The 21,064-nt window shown below is 35.7% G+C and overlaps 2 protein-coding genes across 3 annotated transcripts in view; one reads left to right on the forward strand and one right to left on the reverse strand.

Moving 5' to 3' along the window:
* The window catches only part of LOC120333760 (uncharacterized), a 199,786-nt gene that overhangs the window by 117,735 nt on the left and 60,987 nt on the right, over positions 1–21,064 (forward strand). For both annotated transcript variants that reach the window (XR_013480553.1, XR_013480552.1), the window contains exon 6: positions 11,574–11,681. The gene's annotated coding sequence lies outside the window, so the exon portion shown is untranslated. The remainder of the gene's footprint in view (positions 1–11,573; positions 11,682–21,064) is intronic.
* Positions 11,544–18,524, reverse strand: LOC120333761 (uncharacterized). Its single transcript, XM_039401120.2, has 4 exons — positions 17,674–18,524; positions 15,378–15,434; positions 14,911–14,996; positions 11,544–13,078 (listed from the first exon to the last, which is right to left on the reverse strand). The coding sequence occupies exons 1-4, from the start codon at positions 18,428–18,430 to the stop codon at positions 12,407–12,409; spliced, it is 1,572 nt and encodes a 523-aa protein (XP_039257054.1). The 5' UTR covers positions 18,431–18,524; the 3' UTR covers positions 11,544–12,406.

The following is a 21,064-nucleotide window of genomic DNA, read 5'->3' on the forward strand; positions in this document are numbered from 1 at the left end:
CGCTGGCGCCAATCGTAAAATCTGAACTTTCAATATAACTTTGACCTTTGACCTAGGAATTATAGGATTTGAATTTTGAATATATTCGTTCATAAATATGTCTCGCAACCTTTAACTTATTCTTAATATTATACGCAGCGGTTCCCGACCGAAGGATCCGAGAGCAGTTGGAGGGGGGGGGGGGCAATGCTAAATGCAAAACTGATTTTACTTCCAGATTAACAAGAAAATTCCCCGTTGTTCCTAGTTCCATTGTTTGATGATGTTATTTCGCATGCTGTTTCATTTTTATGAGCATGAGTTGTTTGAACATAATGGGATTTAGAATCTACCAATCAAAATAGCCCTCTAAATCAACACTCTTATAGAGAGTTTCAGAGAAATCACTAATCACATCTAATTCTCCCCAAAATAATACCTTCATCGGTGGTTGGCATCATTACCCGCTCGTCTATATCATTGCTCTGGGTGAATTAATGCAATTGCCCCTAAATCGTAATAAAACAACGTAGTGAATAAAAAATACGGTAAATGGTAAATCTCCATTCATTTATTTTCATTTTTGTGCATTTCGTTCTGTAATTCGTACTCTTTTTGGGGGCTCCCGAAGTATGCGAACCAAGATGGCGGACATCGGAATGTAATATGTGTACTAGGTTAGGGTTAGGCCATAATTTTAGGTATAAATACTACGGGAGGCTCTTGGCTAATCTTCGAACTGATAATAGGACTAAAATAAGGAAAATTGGAAAAAAATTATCGCCTAACCCTAACCTGTTGCCCATGTTACGTTCCGATGTCCGCCATCTTGGTTCGCGTACTTCGGGAGCACCGTTTTTTTGACTATCGACAAGGGGTCCGTACAAAAATATTTTAGGAGTCCGTGTTAAAATAAACTTAAGAACCCGTGCCCTGAATGATATAATGCAATTTTCTCTAAAATTGCAATAAACAAACGTAGTGAATGGAAAAACTGCAAAATCGCACTCCAGTATCACTGTGCAAATTAAGCCCGCACCTCTCCTATTGTTCGGAGCTTTAACCCGCAAAGTCAACTCGGTTTCGAATTACTAATCCGTTGAATAAACGGTCTGGCCTCTAATTCAATGAGAAAATTCTATTCGACGAGTGAACTCGTGAAGGGTGTGGATTCATATTTTGTGACATTTGACCTCTGTTTGAGTTTGGTAAGCAACGATTAAGGCTGGTTATAGCAAAAATAAACATTGGCATGATCTCGAATCTATTCAATTTGAACACTATTTGTCATGGCTGGAACATGGTCCTAAAAATTTGCTTACCGTGAACATATATTATTATGAATATTATCAGCTTTGCTGAGTTCTGATCTGAGCAACTTGCATACAAACTACTTTATTTATTATTCATAAGGCGTCAGAAGTCAATTACAAGTATTCTATCAAGACTTATCTCACTTGAGGCAAAAACTCGAGATTTTGCTTTAAAAAAATAATAATTATAATAAGATGTAAATTTGAGAACAGTCGCCTCCTTGTTCCTCACCTTAGTTTATAGGCTTTTCTCTTTTTATGTCAAAAAAATTAAGCCTAGGACTTAATTATCCAAATCCGTCGTATATTTTGGATCACTATTGTTACGTCAGAATACTTACCAATCCCGAAGACGACCACAGGATTAAAGCGATGACGCATTTTCACCAAAAATTTTTAAATAGCCGGAAAAAACAAGAGAGTTATGGTTACCTCTATAAAGAGCGAAAAGAAAACGGGGAACGAATTTGAGCACACATCGATGTTCGAGAATTCCAAAATCTGTATTGTTGTGCTCATGCATAATGTGGGATCATGTCCACTATTTTACTCTATTCTTGAATGATTTACTGAAAACTGATGTTGCGTTGCTTGCTATCAATAATTCTCTCACCAAATGAACAAGTCAAGATAGATGAAAATGCGCGCTTGTATACCTTGGCTTAGATAACTTCGACAGCAAAGTAAGTCTGAAGAGATTCTTTAAGATATTGTTAGAAATCAGTGACTGATTTCCTTTAGTCTTGTTTGAAGCAAAACGCACGAGCAAGCGTCGTATTAGTCATTATACAACAAAAAAATTACTCCCTTCCACAAAAATGTTGTGCTGGCTACGCCCTTAGCGCTATATAATCTTACTGCTTTTGAAATGTGTTTTGTTTTAACTCTCAAAAGTTCCACCTTTCATAAACATGATACATTACTTTTCAAACTCAAAGCGTCTAAATCCCCTAAATCTCTGATTAGACAACACCGCCACATGTTCTCAATTACGGTATCGGGTTCTGCACAAAGCGTCGTTCCCACGACTGCTCTTATTATTTGCGGTCATTTTGGGGGTTGCATTACGCCGCTTTGTGTGCTTTATAGACAATTCCGTGAAGTTAAAAAATGCTTAGTTGTGAAATTTCAAAGCCTTTGTTACGAAGTAGTTATTGCTTTATTGCATTGACGGAAATTGGCAAAGTGTGAGTGAACGAATTCTTGGCAATACCGAGTGACGGGTGAAAATTATCAAAATTCTACTGTAGAATCTTGATATTATATTCGAAATTCGGGGCTCCCGAAGTATGCGAACCAAGATGGCGGACATCAGAATGTAATATGTGTACTAGGTTAGAGTTAGGCCATAATTTTAGGTATAAATACTACGGGAGGCTCTTGGCTAGTCTTCGAACTGATAATAGGACTAAAATAAGGAAAATTGGAAAGAAAATATCGCCTAACCCTAACCTGTTACCCATGTTACGTTCCGATGTCCGCCATCTTGGTTCGCATACTTCGGAAGCACCCACAATATTCTTTAGTAATACTTAGAACATATAGTTTGATTTTTGGCGTATAAAGCTCTTGAACAGATAATTTTATAACATTGAAATCGATGTAAGCCGAAAAAGACTGAGGTTGCGGCGTCTTAATTCCTTTATACCTACTATAATTTCTTCTTGTCGATATATTGGGGAAATAAAAACACCTAAATTACTAGAAAGCAATGTTTAAATAAATAATAACAATTAATTAGTATCGATAGATCACAAGTACAAAATAAAGGAAAATATTCAATCCTATTATTCAATCATTCTGTGTAATACTATATTCAATTTTAATTTAGAACATTTGTAAAAAAGTATAGTAAAAGCTTCAATTCTGTATCAAACTCGAAAGTATGATAAAAATTGATTTATCTCCTCCGAATAAACGGCCCCAATAAGTACTTGTGGTTGGCCTTGCTCAACAATTTTTGCATATGTTATTTCTAACCCCCACCTGACTACGTCATTCAAAAATTACGTCAATGCGACATCACAGCCACGTAATAACCCTCCAAAGTACAGGATGGTCATCTAAAACGCGCGAAATCGAGCAAGCTATTTCTCTCGTTTTCTTGCCGTAACGATGGTAATTTGGGGTCATTGACGAAAACCAAATTATTTAAATTGTGATATGCAGACCATCAGTTCAAAATACAGGTTATTCCATCAATATCACCCCTTGTGTTGCAGCAACAATAATCTGTCACACCGATAAGCCTCTTGTCTAAATATTCAGTCCGATTTAATTCTCCCAAACAAGATTGCCAGTTTTGAAAACACTGATATTACTATGGTGGTCGAGTTTTTCAAATTGTGATGAATTAGTTTAAAACCATTGTGATTGACAACAGCATGGATCTCCCACACGATAATGTAAATTGCGGACTTTTGAGGTTGGATTCAAAAACATCGAACAAGAGTAGTGATTTCCAACCTTTTTGGTATAGCGGGACTCCAATGAAACCTTCGAGAAGCACGAGGAATCCCTTGTACAGTAGTTTGATTATCTTTTGTTGTCTGGATTGTATAAACCAGGGGTGGCCAACACGTCGATCGCCACGTCTCGTGTAGTCGATCGCTTATGATAATTATTAATAAGAGTAATATCACGCTATGGGGGATATGCATCTTTGAGAAAATTTGCTTGAAAATGGTCCCATTCACTCAGAAGTAAAGAAAACTAACTTCTGAGCAGAATTACGAATGGTCAAATTGCCTTGAGCTACAGGAATCATAAGATTTACGAGTGAATATTTCGTACCAATAAGGCAAAATAAGACAGAATATACTTCACATACTGAATAATTAACTTAGATAAAGTTAAAGTCTCGAATTTTAAATCGTCAATCTATTAAATTACCATTATTCTTTATTGCTTGAAGCTACCGAAAGCACGGACATTCGCGAGTGACTGTTTATCGTGCTCAAATAGGAATATCATATAATGTGTGTCAATTATTAACCTAGTCCTAGATAAATTTGAATCGGCAACCTAACGAGTTACCATTATGCTTTCAAAAGTGTAATACATAATACTTTTCAGCCGGCAGACTCGACAGGTGCCTTGATTTGAATCCCATCCACAATGACCGCGACAGGCGTCCAATTGAGTGAAGGGTCTCAGGAGAGTATCAATGTCTCGCGGGTATTCTATTGTTCACAGCTGACTGTTACGTCTGAATTCGAGCCAGTTTATGCTAAATGATTCCACTTCCATTGAAAACTATAGTTTCTTGCTTACGAACAGCAATGCTTTTCGAAGACAATTGCAATCTAAATCAGGGCTTCCCAAACTGGCGGTCGCGAAATCACCGAGGGCACGTAACGAATTTTGGGGGCCCCATAGAGTAGATAAATTTCACATAAAGTACTGTATTTATTGTGCTTTTTATACTTTTGATTTGAAACCCAATTATTAATAAAACTAGTGCAAAACATAAATCTCACGATTTCGAGAGAATGAATAGGATCAGAAAAGCTCGCGCTTGTATAAAACAATGACGACAGGAGTCGCCGAAAATTCCGATATCGCGTTGAAAAACCCTGATCTGAACAATCAATTCCAAGTATTCAACAGGGCCAATTAGCCTATTTCCCGACAATGCGACTTGAATATTTTATGACACGTCACAGTTGGTATGTACTGGTATGCATAAAGTCATAATGTTAAACATATATATGTATACTCATAAATAATTTAATGCTTTGGGAACCTACTATTATCGATCAATGTATATTTTTAATTTGGAGCGCAGTTTTCTTATGTGGCTTATGTATGCATTTTTGTACCTGTGAAAATTGGAAAAGTTCCGGGGAACTCCATCAAAAATTAATGTTTACTTCTCAAGTTTTCAAAAAGAATATTTCATTTTCATTATTGAAAGATAATTCAACCACGATTCATTTCTTATTTCGATACTGGGAAATTACTCATCCTATTCTACGACTTTTTGTTTTCATTATTGTTCTAGTTTTGTTCAGGTCAATGATTTTCTATTGATCGACGGTGTTCAGACTTTCAATTAATTTCAATAGCAAATCGACGCGACCGCGACCAGACAATTTTACGGCCATTGAAATACATTAAGGAAGCAATTATGCGGGTATTGGGAAATTTTCGAATGTACAAAAGTGTCGCCATCATAAATGGATTCATTATGTAATGTATTGGTGAGGACACTGTTAAAAAATTCAAAACTGTGTTATGTGTTCTATCGGGGCAGCCTATTATTTCCTTTCCTCTTTACCAATGTGTATTTCCAAATTGATACTCATTAAATATTCATTATCGGATCTTTAATACAAAACCCCCGCCACTAATGTAAATGCGAGATTTGAGAAAAATAGCTCGCAACGTTTTAAAATTAAAATAAGTAATTATTCCGTTTGAGTTAGGAATTGCCTAACCTGTCTATGTTGGTATCGCAGTGTAAATTAAGCGTCATACCGCCATCGTCTAAGCCAGTTGTGAGTCGATCTCAACCTTTTTTCGTGGCCCGCTTTTGTTGCACAAAAATTCTGTAGCATTAACTTTCTCATGCAAGGGGAAATCTATAAGAAAAACAAGAAATTCCTTTTGCAAAGACAGATACTTCAAATATCAAAATGAGAATCACCACGCAAAGCCAGAAAGCAGCAGCAGCATTCATTTCAGTCAGAGTTTAACTAATTTATCGATAACTGTTGCAATTTTTAATAGTTTTGTGCCCGCCTGAAAATGTTTCCGTGATCCAGAAGTGGGCCATGGCCCACTGGTTTAAAAGAGGTTGTCTAGGCCCGAGGCAGTAAAAATTAAGTTGGCAATGCTGAAACGGAAACAACACGACTTTTAAAAAATAGTAGCCTGTTACGTATATGGTTTCGTGTACATAGCCATGTTTTGAGTCAAAGTGTAAAAAAGCTTCAAAAAAGTTACTCCCGTAGTATGTGTACCAAGGCAAATCTTTTCATTTTATTGAATCATAAGATTATTTTACGCCATTACATGAGGGAGCTTTTTTATACTCTTTTCTTACCTTCTCCTTTTCACAGTTCAGTAATTCACCATTTCCCCGGGTATCGGTTCTTTACATAATATAACATATTGGTACTCACACGTCTAGAGCGGTTCCATTACATTTGAGTTTACATTACATTTGAGCACTCACATAGTTTTATAAAGACTTACTACCTCTATATCCTAGGGTTCCATTACATTTGAACCCACGTACATTTGATCCCATGACAATTGCACCTGTATGCTATTGCACCTATGGATTTTTTTTTGTTTCACGGATAGTTAAACCCATACTAACCCTAACCCATGGGTTTTAGCACACGCATATAGATTGAACCCGTGGATATACGCATGGGTTCAAATGTACATGGGTTCAAATGTACGGTCACCGTCTAGAGCACCTCATAACATATAGGCTCTTTTGTAAGCACTCGCACTAATTCATACTAAATGGGCGACCAATTCGTGTATATGGCTATCTTTAAAAAGCCTTGTTCAGAGTTTGGAGTAAAGACTCCAAATAAAATCCACAGACAGAACCCATACTAATTCATACTAAATGGGCAACCAATTTGAATTGGGTCAAATGTTCAAAACAAATACAATCTCGTTTGTAATGGATAACCAGAAACAATACAACCGCCCAATTGGCAATTCACAAATTTGGCGCCTGTGTAATTCTTATTTATTATTTATGACAAATTGCATTTCCAACAAATGTATTGGTTTGTTGACTGAAGAAATCTATATATAACTTGTGATATCATAATAAATTATTATCCTTGCATCTGATTGGTCACCTTTCTCGTATTCAAATCATACTTGTTTGATAATTTTATTAAAATCTGCAATCTTTGAGCATGTAAACGTCACATGTTCGTTTCTTTTATTGAAAAGACTATACTTTATCTTTATTTTATTTACTCAGTGTTTATCTCTGTTGGTATCAGACAATAACATGACTAAACCGTACGAGTATACTATGATTTCGTTACAAAATCGAGATAGGGTAAATTTGTAGGAAAATAATTGCAAATGAATTTTACAAAGAATTCAACGGATATGGTTCTCTGAAATAAATAGTCCAATCAACAAATATGGCGTCGATTGATTTCCCAACTGCCAAAGCAGACCGATTGAATGCAATTCATCTGTTTGATTGGTTTGTTTGTATTGTACTCAGTTTGAAAATTGCGATGCGTCCTGTATATTTGCGGTCTTTTCATACCGAACTCGATTTTCATGTCTTGTGGCAAACCTGGCTATGTTGACGTCATTGAGTAAATGTCCCAGATACAAATGTCGTAACTCATCCCAATGAAGCGTTCATTCCAAAAAAGTACCATGTATGCAATGATGGGATACAAAATTAGGTGCTCCTGAAGTATGAGCCCAAGATGTCGCACAACCTGAACCCGGACCTGGTAGTGAAACTAACTACCTTTCTTTGCTCTATGCCTTTGCGCAAATGGATCCGTATGCGTATAACGCAAGGATGCTATAGCAAGAGTGGAAATGACTATTCTAGTCAATTCAAGAGTCTTGCTGCACACGAACACAAATATATTTCTGTGACGTTTCGTCTGACCGACGTCAGACTTTTTTAGACAAGCATTTTACAACTGTCTTTGTTACTTTTTGCAATTTTACACATTTTCGCTTGTACACATCCTTTCGAGCTAAGTTGAACCCATTTATAAATATGCCAACTAATGGTCCAAACGTTAATGAAGTCAGACTAGGAAGTCAAAAATAAGAACGGGTTCTTTTTTGTAGCAAACTTACTAACAACAGGTTCTCTGCTTTCACAAAATATAGACTGTAGTTCTAACAAAAGCTATTATCAAATATATTTAGTATTTTGTGGGAAGAGGTTATGCTATTTTTATTTTGGTACTCCTGTAGTATGTGTACCAAGTTAGAGTTAGGCCTAAATATCATTCCAATTTTTCTTATTATAATTTTATTACGAGTTCGGAGACTAGCCAAATCACTACCGTAGTATTTGTACCTGAAATTATGGCCTTACCCTAACCTGGTACACAAACTACGTTCCGGTGTCCACCATCTTGGTACAGAAGTACCCTTATATTTTCACAGAGTTGAACATTGCCTCTTTATCATGGCCCCGCCGCGAACCCCACGCTTGGGAGATTTTGAGAGTGGGCGTTTTTATTTTTCCTTGAGTTAACAAATCACCAAGCGGGATTCGAATTGCGCAATATTTTATTTTGTATTGTATTTACAAAAATCGAAAATTTAGTTCATTTTAATAAACATTGAAAATCAAAATATATGAGTACAAAAATCCGATAATATATTGCACAAAATATCTTTGTCTGACGTTTTGGTGTATAAAGATTTACCATATAAGCATAATTCAAATATTGAGAAGAAATGTTTATTTGAGCATGCGGGCCCTTGGTTACATATATACATACCTATATAGCATATAAAAATATATCTTTGTCAGTGTGAAACAGGACATTCAATTATAGAGAAGGGATGTTTGTTTGAGCATGTCAGTGTGAAACAAGATTTCTGAACCGTTTATAATAGTTAATAGTTGTCTTCACTCGTATTTCAATATTCTTCCGTTATACGCATATAAGGAACCGGCGACTTGAGAGCATCGACAAATGATAAGTGGTCGAAAAATACTTTATTGCGCCTCCAACATTTCTCCCGCGACCTATTATGCCCTATATGGAATTGGGATTTCCATATTGAAACGTTCAAAGCAGTTTCTTTATTCAAATCCTAGTAATTTGTCGAGTTTTGATGTGCAATTTGTAGATTAAAGTGAGAGTTCTAAGTGGAAAATTGGTAGGTTTGTTCACAAATTATCAAATATGGCCCATATGTATTGGTATATGTTTTTCAGTGGGTCAAACATGATCGGTTGTGGATTCATTTCAACCAATTATGCACTTTAATTAAGCTGAAGATTATACGTTATAGGAAACGAATTGCGGGAACTTCGCATTGTTATGCAAGAATGCTAATTCTTTTCTATTGTGATTTCACCATTGAACAAAGTGACATAACAATTGAGAGATTGGTTTAATCCGAGTATCAGACGAATCGGCGTCGCCTGCATTGATTGCCAGAAAAGTTTGATGTAATGAAAACAACAACAATAGAACGATAAACAACTAGTTTTTTGTCTTTTTCAAAAGAATATATGCATGATCAAGTTCCGAGAAATAGCAAATACGTTTTGATCTAGTGTGCAGCAAGACTTTTGAATTAAATAGAATAGTCACCTTTGCTTGCTATACAGCATCATCGCATTATACGCACACAGATTCACTTGCACAAAGGCATAGAGCAGCGGTTCTCAACCTTCTATGGCCCATGTCCCCTTTAGCACTCATGGCCCCCTGGCCCGTTCCAACTGCTCTGTGGGACACTTGAGGACCGAGGGTCTCCTATTGGTAACCGCTGACTTAGAGAAAAAAATATATTTAGTCTCTCGAGTAACCACTACCTATAGTTACATTTTGCTGTTTTCTTAATGTTATCCTAGTATTCATATGCGAAACCTTGTATTATTTGAGATTCCAGACATTACTCTATGTAATTAATTTCGACTAATTCGTTTATTACTTTTCTTTGTTAACCAAAGAAACGTTAGTCATCTCAATTCTAGCTAATTATCTGTCTAAAATTGGAATTATATCACATATGTCCATTTAAATACATAGATAACTATTGTCTCCAATATTCGATTTTTGTCCGCAACCGCAAATATGCCGACTTCCCACGGCACGTTATTCGCGATGATTGAAAAATACGCCGTGTTACTAGACATTTTTCACGTTCCTATATTCACCCCAAACGAAACCGGTGTTTATTTCATTAAAATACTTTCAAATATGCTTGGAATTTTTCAAAAAATAATACATTATTTTTGGATTATTACCCAACAATAGAGATTGGTCACGTCCCTGTGACGTAACAACGTTATTAGTTTTCATTGTGCCATAAAAGGTTGGAAATTTTTTAAAGCTGAATTCTGGTGAATCGATGCTTTGTTGTAAATAGGATTTAATCATAGAGGGACGAAAACAAGCTTTATTTGATAGCTGTGCGCATGTGCGGTTCATGCGCAGTAACCTGATACTTATATCCGCATATTCGTGCCGTTACTATATTGCTAGATTGCTCAATTTTCTTATCTTTTCATTATATTTTTGGCTGAGGGCAATAATGTCTTGTAGTACACTATTTGGTCGGCTTGAAGAACTAGCTTTAACGTTGAAACTAACTATTATAGCGCCGAATGTTGAAGGTCCAATCGAACTGACGAATTGATGAACGGTTGAACAAAGTCAAAGGTAAATAAATCACAATCTGTGTTAGCAAAACGATGTAATTTATTGACGTTTCGAATTTCTATTCTGAAAAACGTGATATGGAAAGGACTGCTGTATAGCCTGGTTGTGCTTTATTCACCCTTGACATGGATATACATGGTGGCAACCATGCGTGGGGGGACATGCAGTACGATGGCCTAAGACGAGCATTGATTTAAACTCGCGATATTAATCTCCCCACCCATGATCGGTCGATTCAAGGAGAATATAGCTCACTACAATTCATTTGCAACTTGTAAAATTTAAAACTGTTGTTGTATGGGCATTTGCACGGATTCAGAACACTACGTTTACATAATTAAAACTCATTACGCTTATTTTTATCATATATGCAACAAGTGACAGGGTACATAGCTCCCTGTTCTTGATTCTACGGTCAATCTCCGCGCAATATTGTCAAAATGAAACTAGTTGGAATTTTTCCTAGTCAATGTGTTTGTTGGAATTCGCTTTCGATTCATATTCGCTTATCTGATGTTGTGGTGATCGGCGCGCAGGCTGATGCGTCAGTCAAGGTTGAAATGACCGATTGCGATCAGAGTCTGTTGAAACAAAAAGTTATCATCGTAACACCTGTTTTGTGATGGATCTCACTTCCTATACGTTTTTAAACGTTTGCCCAGTTTTATATCTAAATCATAACAAAACAACTTTCACTGGATTGCGCAAACATTATATTGAAAGTATTATAATAATATCATGCTTGGGGTATGCTAATGGACATAATCTTTCCATATCAGAGCTGCTACTATCCCAGAAAACTTGACCTACTTCCGCGTTGTTGTTCCTATATTTTCACCTACCTACCCCAGTCTGCCACAAACTCAAAACAGTACAAGTAAAATTTCTTTTCTTTTTTGTTTATTGTATACAGTGGATCGCCGACCCACAAAAACCATAACATCGGGCCAATAAAGAAAACATAGCAGTTGGAGACGCCAACATATAAAGAAAGAACAACGAAAGAAAGAATTCAGGCAAGGTAACCATACGTTGTTGACTATTGGGGTGAAGTTGAAGTTACTAGAAGTTCAGGTATGGTCAAACATGTTACCATAATTAACTCAAAGATAAATTCTAACTCAGTAATGTCAAGTGTGCATTAATCTACTTTTTTTTGGGGGGGGGAGAGGGGGGATTTTTGAAGAGTAAGATTTTTGATGCAAGCAAAAATGTTTATTATTAAAAAAAAAAAAAGAATAACGCACAATTGACATGATTATACATGAATATAAATATATTCCCGCCAAATGTTTATCACATGTTTAGTTGATGAACTTTTGGCGGGAAAACACCAATTAATTTTATTTGTTGAAAAACAAACCGTCATATATACTTCCATGTTTAGTGTTAAAATTAATTTTCAATTTTTTCTTCAACTATTGAAAAATTAATTGAAAATGTTTTAAAACAAAACAGGGCTTGTTAAAGTGTTGATTAATGACTACAGCTACGTTTGCAGTATTATATAGAATAAAAACACAAAACAAATTTCAACAGAAAAAAGCGCAAACAGGAACTTTTTAAAAACAAAAAATAATCGGAAAAGTAGATAAAAACGCTAGAAGAATATTTAATCTCATTTATATTAATTATTTGTTTAAATTTTAGGTCAAAAAACACCAATTTTAGGATTTAACGTCAAAGAAGTTTTTGACGAAATTAAAAACACAGTAGAAACCAAAAACAGTTGAACATTGTAACCATTTACCGTCTCATTTTACGTGATTTAGACTTAAAACCATCGCGATGTTTCGCGACTTTTCGCGCATATTTCAAATGTTCTTTCATGGCTTCAGAAATTGGTTCGTAACTGTCGGATACGGATAGCTCGGTGAATGAACATGCGAATGCTGAGGCAAGTTTTTTGGCATCATTTGAGTCCACTCGCCTTCGGTGTTCTAAGTCTTTCTTGTTTCCAAGAAGTAAAATTGGAATTCGGGATGCGGCAAGGTCGAGATTCGAACCTTGGCGGCAAATTTCAACAGCTTCGGTTTGTCTGATGTAACGAATGACGTCACGGGCAGCTTCGAAGGATGATTGGTCGCAAATACTGTATACTACAACTACTGCATCGGCCCATCGGAGGCGACGTTCAGCTTCTGTTAAGTTTTGTGTTGATGACGTAATGGTGTCATCATCGGTGTCGTCACTTCCTTCCGCGCTACGGAATCGTCGAATGGTTTTGTTGATTGTATGACGTAGTTTGTTCTTTCGTGAAAGAGTATTATTGTTCGCGGCTACAGTTTCGTCTTCGAGGCTACTGCTCGAGAATCTGTTGCTAAGGCGACAAGAGTCTCCTGATGACGTAACGGACATGAGTGATGATGATTGAGATAATGTAGAATTGTCGCTGTTTGCGCTTTCGTCGTGTGGTTTCTGAAAATAAAATAAAACAATATTTGAAATTTGAATCCAAATATGAAAAACATTGAGTTATGTACTAAATACCAACCATTATGTCACACGAAACGCATGTAATCTGACGATATGAAATATGAGGTTCAGGTTTCTCGTAAAAGATTTAAAATATTTGGGTGAAATCGGTTTAAAATATTTTGAAATGAAAAAATCGAATCCTTTTTGACAACTTCAAGTACGAATATCTTCATCGACGCCCATATTATGGCGTCATAATATAACCTTTGACAGTGGTTTAAAATCGCGGGAATTTTTCGCGCGCTGAATCGGATTAAAGTGACAGTTAAAGCGTGTTTTGTTTATTTGTTGCTTTCTAATTGCTCTTTTAATATGTTTTTATTTTTTATTTACAATTTTTTTATTTTTTGAGTTGTAGAATATCATGCAATACCAGCGCGAACCAGTCGAAAAGGAATTTGTTTTTGCGCGCGTGGACCATGACATAGATTGAGTTACCCTTATTTCCGGATGGTTTTGTTTACTGTTGAGTTCAAACTTTCATTAACTTGGGGGAAAGTTCGAGTAAATACCGTATTTGTGTGTCATGCATATCGTTAATGCTGAAATTACAGTGTTCCCTCAGACAACAATTCATTTTAAAGTTGTTTTTACTTTGACTTTTTATCCAGTATTGAGAAGTAACATAACTTATAACCATGGCTGCTTTCTTATTTCGACGATTGGATTAATAATTTCAATAAAATATTGAATTTTTTATAAAATTTCAACAGGAACACTTTGTTATCGAAAATTTTAATCAACATCATCTGCACGCAAGGCTCTCTTGAGACGCAGATTCGATACACTTCGAGCGATATATAAAAATTAACCCTTTATAAGTCTTAGTAACGATTCTCATACATATGAACCCCCGTGTTATTCAGTTGATACAAACAAGTTAATATTATGTGATTAATACGTGTTTTCACACTCATATGGCATAAGAAATGATGATTCCGGCGACATTAATGTGTGAAAATATTCCCTTCGATTCCCTTCGCGAAGTTTATTTTACACAAAGGTATCTATTGTATATGTAACCACGGGATAACCGTGACTAGCTCTGCTTAAAATATCTTAAGAAAACAACCTTGACTGACGCATTGACTTGCGCGCCGATCACCACAACATCAGATAAGCGAATAAGAATTGAAATTACCCTCATTATAGTCCCAGGTACCAGATCGAGTATATTCTTTTCAATGATAACACAGGAATTTTTAGCAAGATTTGCAAAGTTTCGGACGTACCCGACACTATATTTCATATATATATCATTATTTTATGAAATGGTCACTTCAAAATTATCGCTAAATGGTTTAAAAAATATTGTTCTCACTGAATCATTTTGACAAATTTAGAAACCAATTAATGTTAAGTATCAGTCACCGAAAGTCCAATTATAGATTTTCATTTTCGAAAACTCTATATTTCCATTTTCGTGTACCTAGAGGTACTATGTTACGTTGCGTGTCTTACATAAAGTCATAATTTTAACGTGGCGGAAAAATGTCGGAATTTAAACTAAGTGACATTGCTGTCAAGCGATGAAATATTTATGATTTTTATCCCAAAATGTATACCACAAGTACGAGTCGTGTTTAATTGATATCATAGTTGACATTATCTGTAATTTATGACAGTTTCATCTGAAGAATTTTATCGTTGTGGAATAAAACTAAAATTTCGGGGAAAACGTGTCTAGATTTGATGCGTTTCGCGTGACAAAAATTTAAAATGATTTTACGGAAAAATTAAAAATGAATGAAATATTTTGTAGCAAAATTTACCTGATGAATATCCGGAATCGCTGAGTCCCAAAGATGAACATTTACGTCTTTGCCGTCGAGGTTGATTGCTTGGTCATAGATGGATTCTGAAACAGAAGACGACAAAATTTATTACAATATTATGACGTAATAAACATACGATCGTCCGCAGAAGACAAACCGGTAAAGCCACCAGACAACTCGTGAAATCGAATTCAGTATATCTTGTTAGACAACTTAGTAAATATTGATTCAAATGGCCTCCCGTAGATCGTCCCACGGAAATAATCAGAAACCCGTGCAGGGGACCAGGCGAGCTATGTGGTCGTTTATAAATAGGAATGCATTGCACTTATCGGAATACGATTACAACATTTTTTGGTCCCATGCAAAGATTGGAATGTAAAAAATGGAATCAGATCGTGGGAGGAATTGAATATTGTATATATGATATCATAATATACATTTTTTTATGAAATTCAACTTACCGATTTCTGGAGCGTATTCTCCGATGAATCGTTTCGTCAAAAATCTCACAGTGAGGGCTGGAAAAGAAAAATAAAACATAAATTTGGTACAAATGACTTTTCTTTACGAAAAATCCACCTCAAAATTTATTTATGGTTTAACATAGCGTGCAGTCACGGCATTGTACCATACGATCACTTTTTATGGGCCTTTGTTTCTTTATTGCGCGTAAATCGGATTTTTCTTTGTTTTGAATATTGCGCTCGATAGACAGGTTCTTGCTATCGGTCGACTTAGCGTAGTTGTTTATCTTTAAGTCGTGATCCTATACGAAACCTTATACCTTTAACCCTTTTGGTTCATTGGCACAGAAATTGAATTTAAAATTATGATGTTATTAGTATTTATTGCTAACAAATTAATTAGTATACTACATGATATATATAGTTGCCCCGAAATTCAAAATTTTATATATGAACTTTAGTTGCGAAAGATACATTGCGCGGACTCCCTCGAACTGCTAGGAATGTTTTGTTAACTTTTTGCGGTAAATGCGAACAAGTCTCGAGCTCACGCGATGAATTCTAAAATTACAGCGATAAGTATCTAATGCCGCTTTTAAAGCCAGTGAACTCAGTAATACTGCGTAATAGTCATTCGAGAATATTCATTACTCATGGTCAAAATGTAAATATATATTTTGGTATTCTTTTAAAATTTTACCCTAATATTTTTATGTATACAATTCAAGTTTCCGATAAATCTTAAAAATTTGACAAAGCGTGTTGAAATTTGCAAAATAGTCGTATATTTAACAAGTAGGTACACAACCATATAGTTATGTAAATACTATCGCAGTAAACGTGGTTACGAGTACTCGAAAAGCATTTCCGAAATGCTCGATTAAGGTGTGAGACACTTCAATGTTCTTGTGATATTAGCAAAAGTCTTGGCGCCGTTTTCAAGGCGCAAAGTATGGAATTCTCAACCTTGTTCCAAGTGGTTTACATTTCGAGTGCTTTGCACTCGTTTCAGCTCTTCAAAAACTTGTTTTGAAATAATATTGTGATATCACAATTTTTATTGTGTGACATCGTAAAGTTTAACAATGAATAATCAATTACCCGATTGTTTTGCATACAATCGTATAGACAGGTGCAATAAAACGGCGCGAAATGAGTGCCACTGTCTTTCCGTGATTAATTTTTACGACTGTAACCGCAAAAACATTGTCAATTTTTCATAATATTTATTTTACAGTAAGTAAAATATATTCGTGTTTCGAAGGAGTCTGCCAAACAATTTAACAATTGAGCTATATTTGAAGAAAACAATTCCAATAATTAAATTGTATATTAGGATAAACCCACTGTGGGGTGAGTCTCAGAAATTCCTCGAACAACAAAAAATATTCCCTCGGTGGGGTTGTGAAAACATTTTTAACCGCGTAGCGTGCGGAACGAAGACGCTGCGGGAATTTAATAAAAATCGCGCTGAATATACACGTGTCGTCTTATGACTAGTAAAAGCGCAAAACAAGTCAGCTGGGAGTATTGCTAATTAAAAAGTTTATTCGTGGAACAAAAAAAATATTGTTTTGGTTTTTTAAATTTACAAAATTCAAGGGAATGAAAATAAGGGTCCGGTCTGTTTAAACGACACGGCCTGCTAATCGCGAAAGTAAAGGTTGTTTGAAATAGGAAAGTTACTAAGTGTAACGGCTTAGCGTAAACAGTAATTTCGCTCTCACGCAAGTCCAGCAAATATAGAAACAATAGCCCTTATCTTCCTACTGGCACGCGAAACCGCGACGCTTCATTGAAACCCTTGTTTGCCGATAGGGGTATAGCAGGAAGCACTCGCGGCTAATGCGCCATGGTAGGCATGTTCTATTTAGCGGCGATAAAACTCATTTGGCGCAAAGCCTTTTAATCTGTTAAGATTAATTATAACCTCATAATCAGAAATCAGATTGCAATTCTGATAACACAATTACTTCAACAAAAATACCGCTTCTACGAATTTGTTTTAAAACCTAATCGTTACCAAAATAATTATTTTACGACTTTTAAAATATTATGATATTTTTCTCAGACTTTCTATTCCATATTATACGGTCAATAAAATTTTATGGGTTGTAGAAGCCGTGGGTAGCCGCCATGTGCCCGAAGCTATGATAATCGGAAAAATTAAAGTCATTTAACGTCAATTACGTCCCATAAAAAGATTTACAATGCCGTAACTGCAGATTCGAAAGACTATTATAACAATGTATTTATGTATATTGTAATCATAAAGTTTAGAAAAGATTTTTACCTGATTTTCCTACGCCTTCGGCGCCAACGATGAGGATTTTATTTCCCGCCGATTTTTTAGTTTCTTCTATTGGACTTTGACTTCCAAAACTATCACGATTCGAAATATATCCATTATTATTTGAATTACGGGATCGGCGTGCCCGTTTGGCGTTGCCGGTTAAAAACGATCGGTGGCTTTCCGGGCTTGATGGGACCGAAGACGTGGGACTGGAACAGTCTGAAGAAGTGCAACTCGCAAATTCGGGCGAAGCGATAGATCCCTTTTTAGTTGAAATAGGTTTTTTCCATGTTGAGTGCTTACGCTGGCTTGCATATACGCTTTCAAGTCCCCGGGTCCATAATCTGTGTGGTCGGTCTTGGCTTTTACGATCCGGCATTGGTGAGTATTCCCTGTGTAGGTTACCAGTGCTACTGGTTATGTCCTCGCTTGGTGACCATTGTAGTTTTCTATGAAACTGGTTGCTTGGTTTACCATCGACGGCGTATTTTATTTTATTAGCAAGTCCAGCAAAAAACGACTTTTTTCTTTCTTTGACATCGGGAGCGGTGTGATATTTTATCGGGAGTGAAGCCTCGCTCATCTGGCGTCGGTGAAGTTTCGGCGCTCGAGGTAAAGTTCCATATACGCTTGATGCTGCCATCTCGATTTTCGTTGGATTTGAAACAAGAACGTATTCCGAAATTGTCTCTGGTTTGATATAACTCTGTCTGCTGTGTTCTGTCCAGATTGGCTCTTGACTACACGCAAGAACCATTATCTTCAACGTCAAAAAATATATAGCTTTGATAACTTGGTTTCAGAAAGCTTTGAAACGCAGCTAACTCGTGAACTAACTAAGAAATATGATATAAATACCCTTCGCGTCCAGTCTTTATATATAACCGTATCTTATCACTATTCGCGCTCTTTCATCCTTTCTCTCTCTTATCAGCGCTTTTCCTATTTCTCTCTCTTTTTTATTTGCTCGCCAGCTATCGCTCTCTCGTATCGACCAATTCGTTCGAATTCACACACATAGCTTGTTTACTCGGCCTTACAGATAGATACGGATATCTTTTCCATAGTATTTCGCCCTTCATGTGCTACCCCATAGAGTTAAAATACACATTACAAGCTAAACTGTTATTTTAGGATTGAAAAATACACAAAAATATATATTTTAGAACTGATATAACTGATTTGTTTTGCTAGGAAAAAAAAACGAAACGGCTCAGTTAGGTAAACGCAAAGAAATCTAATTTTATTAGAACGTTATGCGTTAGGAATTATTGGTTTTATTTCGATTTCAGCTCCCCTGTACCATAAACATTTGGATTGTTTCATATGCAACAGCGCAAAAGCAATTTTTTTACAAACCAAATCTAAAGACAATATCAATATCTCAAGACGCATTTGTGCCTCGAATGTATGTTTATAAAATTCTTCATTTATCTTTTTAGTTTTGTAAGGGTTATGGGAATGATGTTTGAGGTTAATATTTTGGATCGTTTGTACAAAGCGCGCGCCACTAATGCAAAAATGGGAGATTTGAAGCGCCTAAAGAACAGCGCCTAAAGAAATCTTAGGCCCAAAAAATCGTAAAAATTTCTAAGTATCAAATTTCTTAGTGCTATAAACAAAACAGTAAATGCGTCAATGACCAAACTAGTTCCTATTCTATTTATCAACTTGTCAAACTGAACTTCCAAACCTTGGTTCAATTCCAGTCCAAACATATTCCTCGGTACTGACCGTAGGCTCAAAAACACTCATAGCTCATTTCAAGAATTCTCAAGAATCACTGGTCTAACCACTATACAATCGCCTTTGTTAAGAATTAATCGAGGTGGAATAATTATACTAAATTTGAACAGTTGATAATACACGGGAAATAGACAATTACGAAAGTACGTATACGCCTTTAATCTTACGCATATGTCTAACGTAGATACTGTGTCAAGAAAATTTAAAATTAATGCATTTACTGTAATCTTAGGGTATCTGAAATAAAGCGTGGTTCCAAGAGGAGATTTTCGTGAAGTTGGGAATGCTAATATTGTCATGGATTTTAAAATTTGGCATGTTTAAGTCACTCAAATTTAAAAACTCCATAACTTTAACTCATTTTAGATTTGTGCACTTTAAAAATGATTTCTCGGTAAACATAATGGTTGGTGCAATTGTCCTCTTCAACATGACAAAATTTATAATTTTGTTTAATATTCAAGCTTCAAAAACGCTTCTAAATGTATTCTAAAACTTAGTTATAATACTACTCACCTTTTACAATCTTTACTATGGAATACTATTGATTATTCTGGTTAATTTCAATACTTAAATCATTTATCATAATCTATAAAATATTAATGAATGGCTTAACTTCTCCTAATTAATTTGAGCATCCGGATTGAGTATACGTCACCTGCCCAAGGTAATTAATGAGTTTCGTTATTAAGAAGAAAGTCGTTCCTCTTATAATACAACCAAAAACCAAAAAATTCGTGCAATTAATATTGTAATCGTTTATCATTGTGTACCATTGAATGTATTATCGGTTTTCCTTATAACTGTCCTAACGCTTCCAAATGTATAAACAAATAAAATAAACAAAGCGGCGAAAGAAAGTAATATATTCCTAAGCTGCGAGAAGATTTTAGGTTTCTTAGGAATAATCCTTGGAATTGTGTTTTCTTTGAACTTAAATCTCCAATTTATTCAGATCGTGGAACAATATTTGTAACAGAAACTACTATTAGAGGGTGGAACAGAGCTTTTTTATAAAAAGTATTTGGAAATTTTTCGAACCTGTTCTGTGTAATGTTGAATAGGGAGGGGACACTTTAATTGGTCATTGATGTGATATTGGGGTTTTCTAAATTATCGCGAGATAGGAAAAATGTTGAAACAGTTCTCACCATACGTTTCGCCTGATTACGAGTCCAGGTCGGGTAAGATAATAGACAAAAAATGGCGCTTCAGAAGTATGTGTACCAATATGAAGAAAACTAATTTTGTTCGTCTACTTTACATCAAGTTAGGTAAAGGGGCTGAAACCCATGAGTAGGGGGTAAATTCGCCTGGCTAACACAGACAGTACCCAAACTCGCGATAGAACTAAAATAGGGAAAATCGAAATATAATTATGCTCTAACCTGGCACACACACCACGGGAGTACCAAATATTATAGCATTGATCATAGGCGTTTTATTTCAATGATTTCAGTTTGGAATATATATATCCCTTCGCCCAAATTCACAGTCCATTTAAAGTGAAGTTAACTGATTTTTTTTTGCAGTGCACTACAAATTACGAGTCAAGTCTTAAATTTTCGGTTTCGTGGAACCGGCTTTGCTTTATCAAAACAAATTCATACCAGGTGCGACCTCTTGCGTGTGAACAAATGGTTTC

This window comes from Styela clava, chromosome 15, assembly GCF_964204865.1.
Source record: "Styela clava chromosome 15, kaStyClav1.hap1.2, whole genome shotgun sequence".
NCBI lineage: Eukaryota > Metazoa > Chordata > Ascidiacea > Stolidobranchia > Styelidae > Styela > Styela clava.

Bases quoted from the DNA above. Each gene is read 5' to 3' on its own strand.
- LOC120333761 (XM_039401120.2), bottom strand. From the start codon at position 18,430: ATGGTTCTTGCGTGTAGTCAAGAGCCAATCTGGACAGAACACAGCAGA. The intron at 15,435-17,673 runs GTAAAAATCTTT...TTTCTTTTCCAG, and splicing joins CGAAGGCGTAGGAAAATCAG to CCCTCACTGTGAGATTTTTG. The intron at 14,997-15,377 runs GTAAGTTGAATT...CTTCTGTTTCAG, and splicing joins AGAATACGCTCCAGAAATCG to AATCCATCTATGACCAAGCA.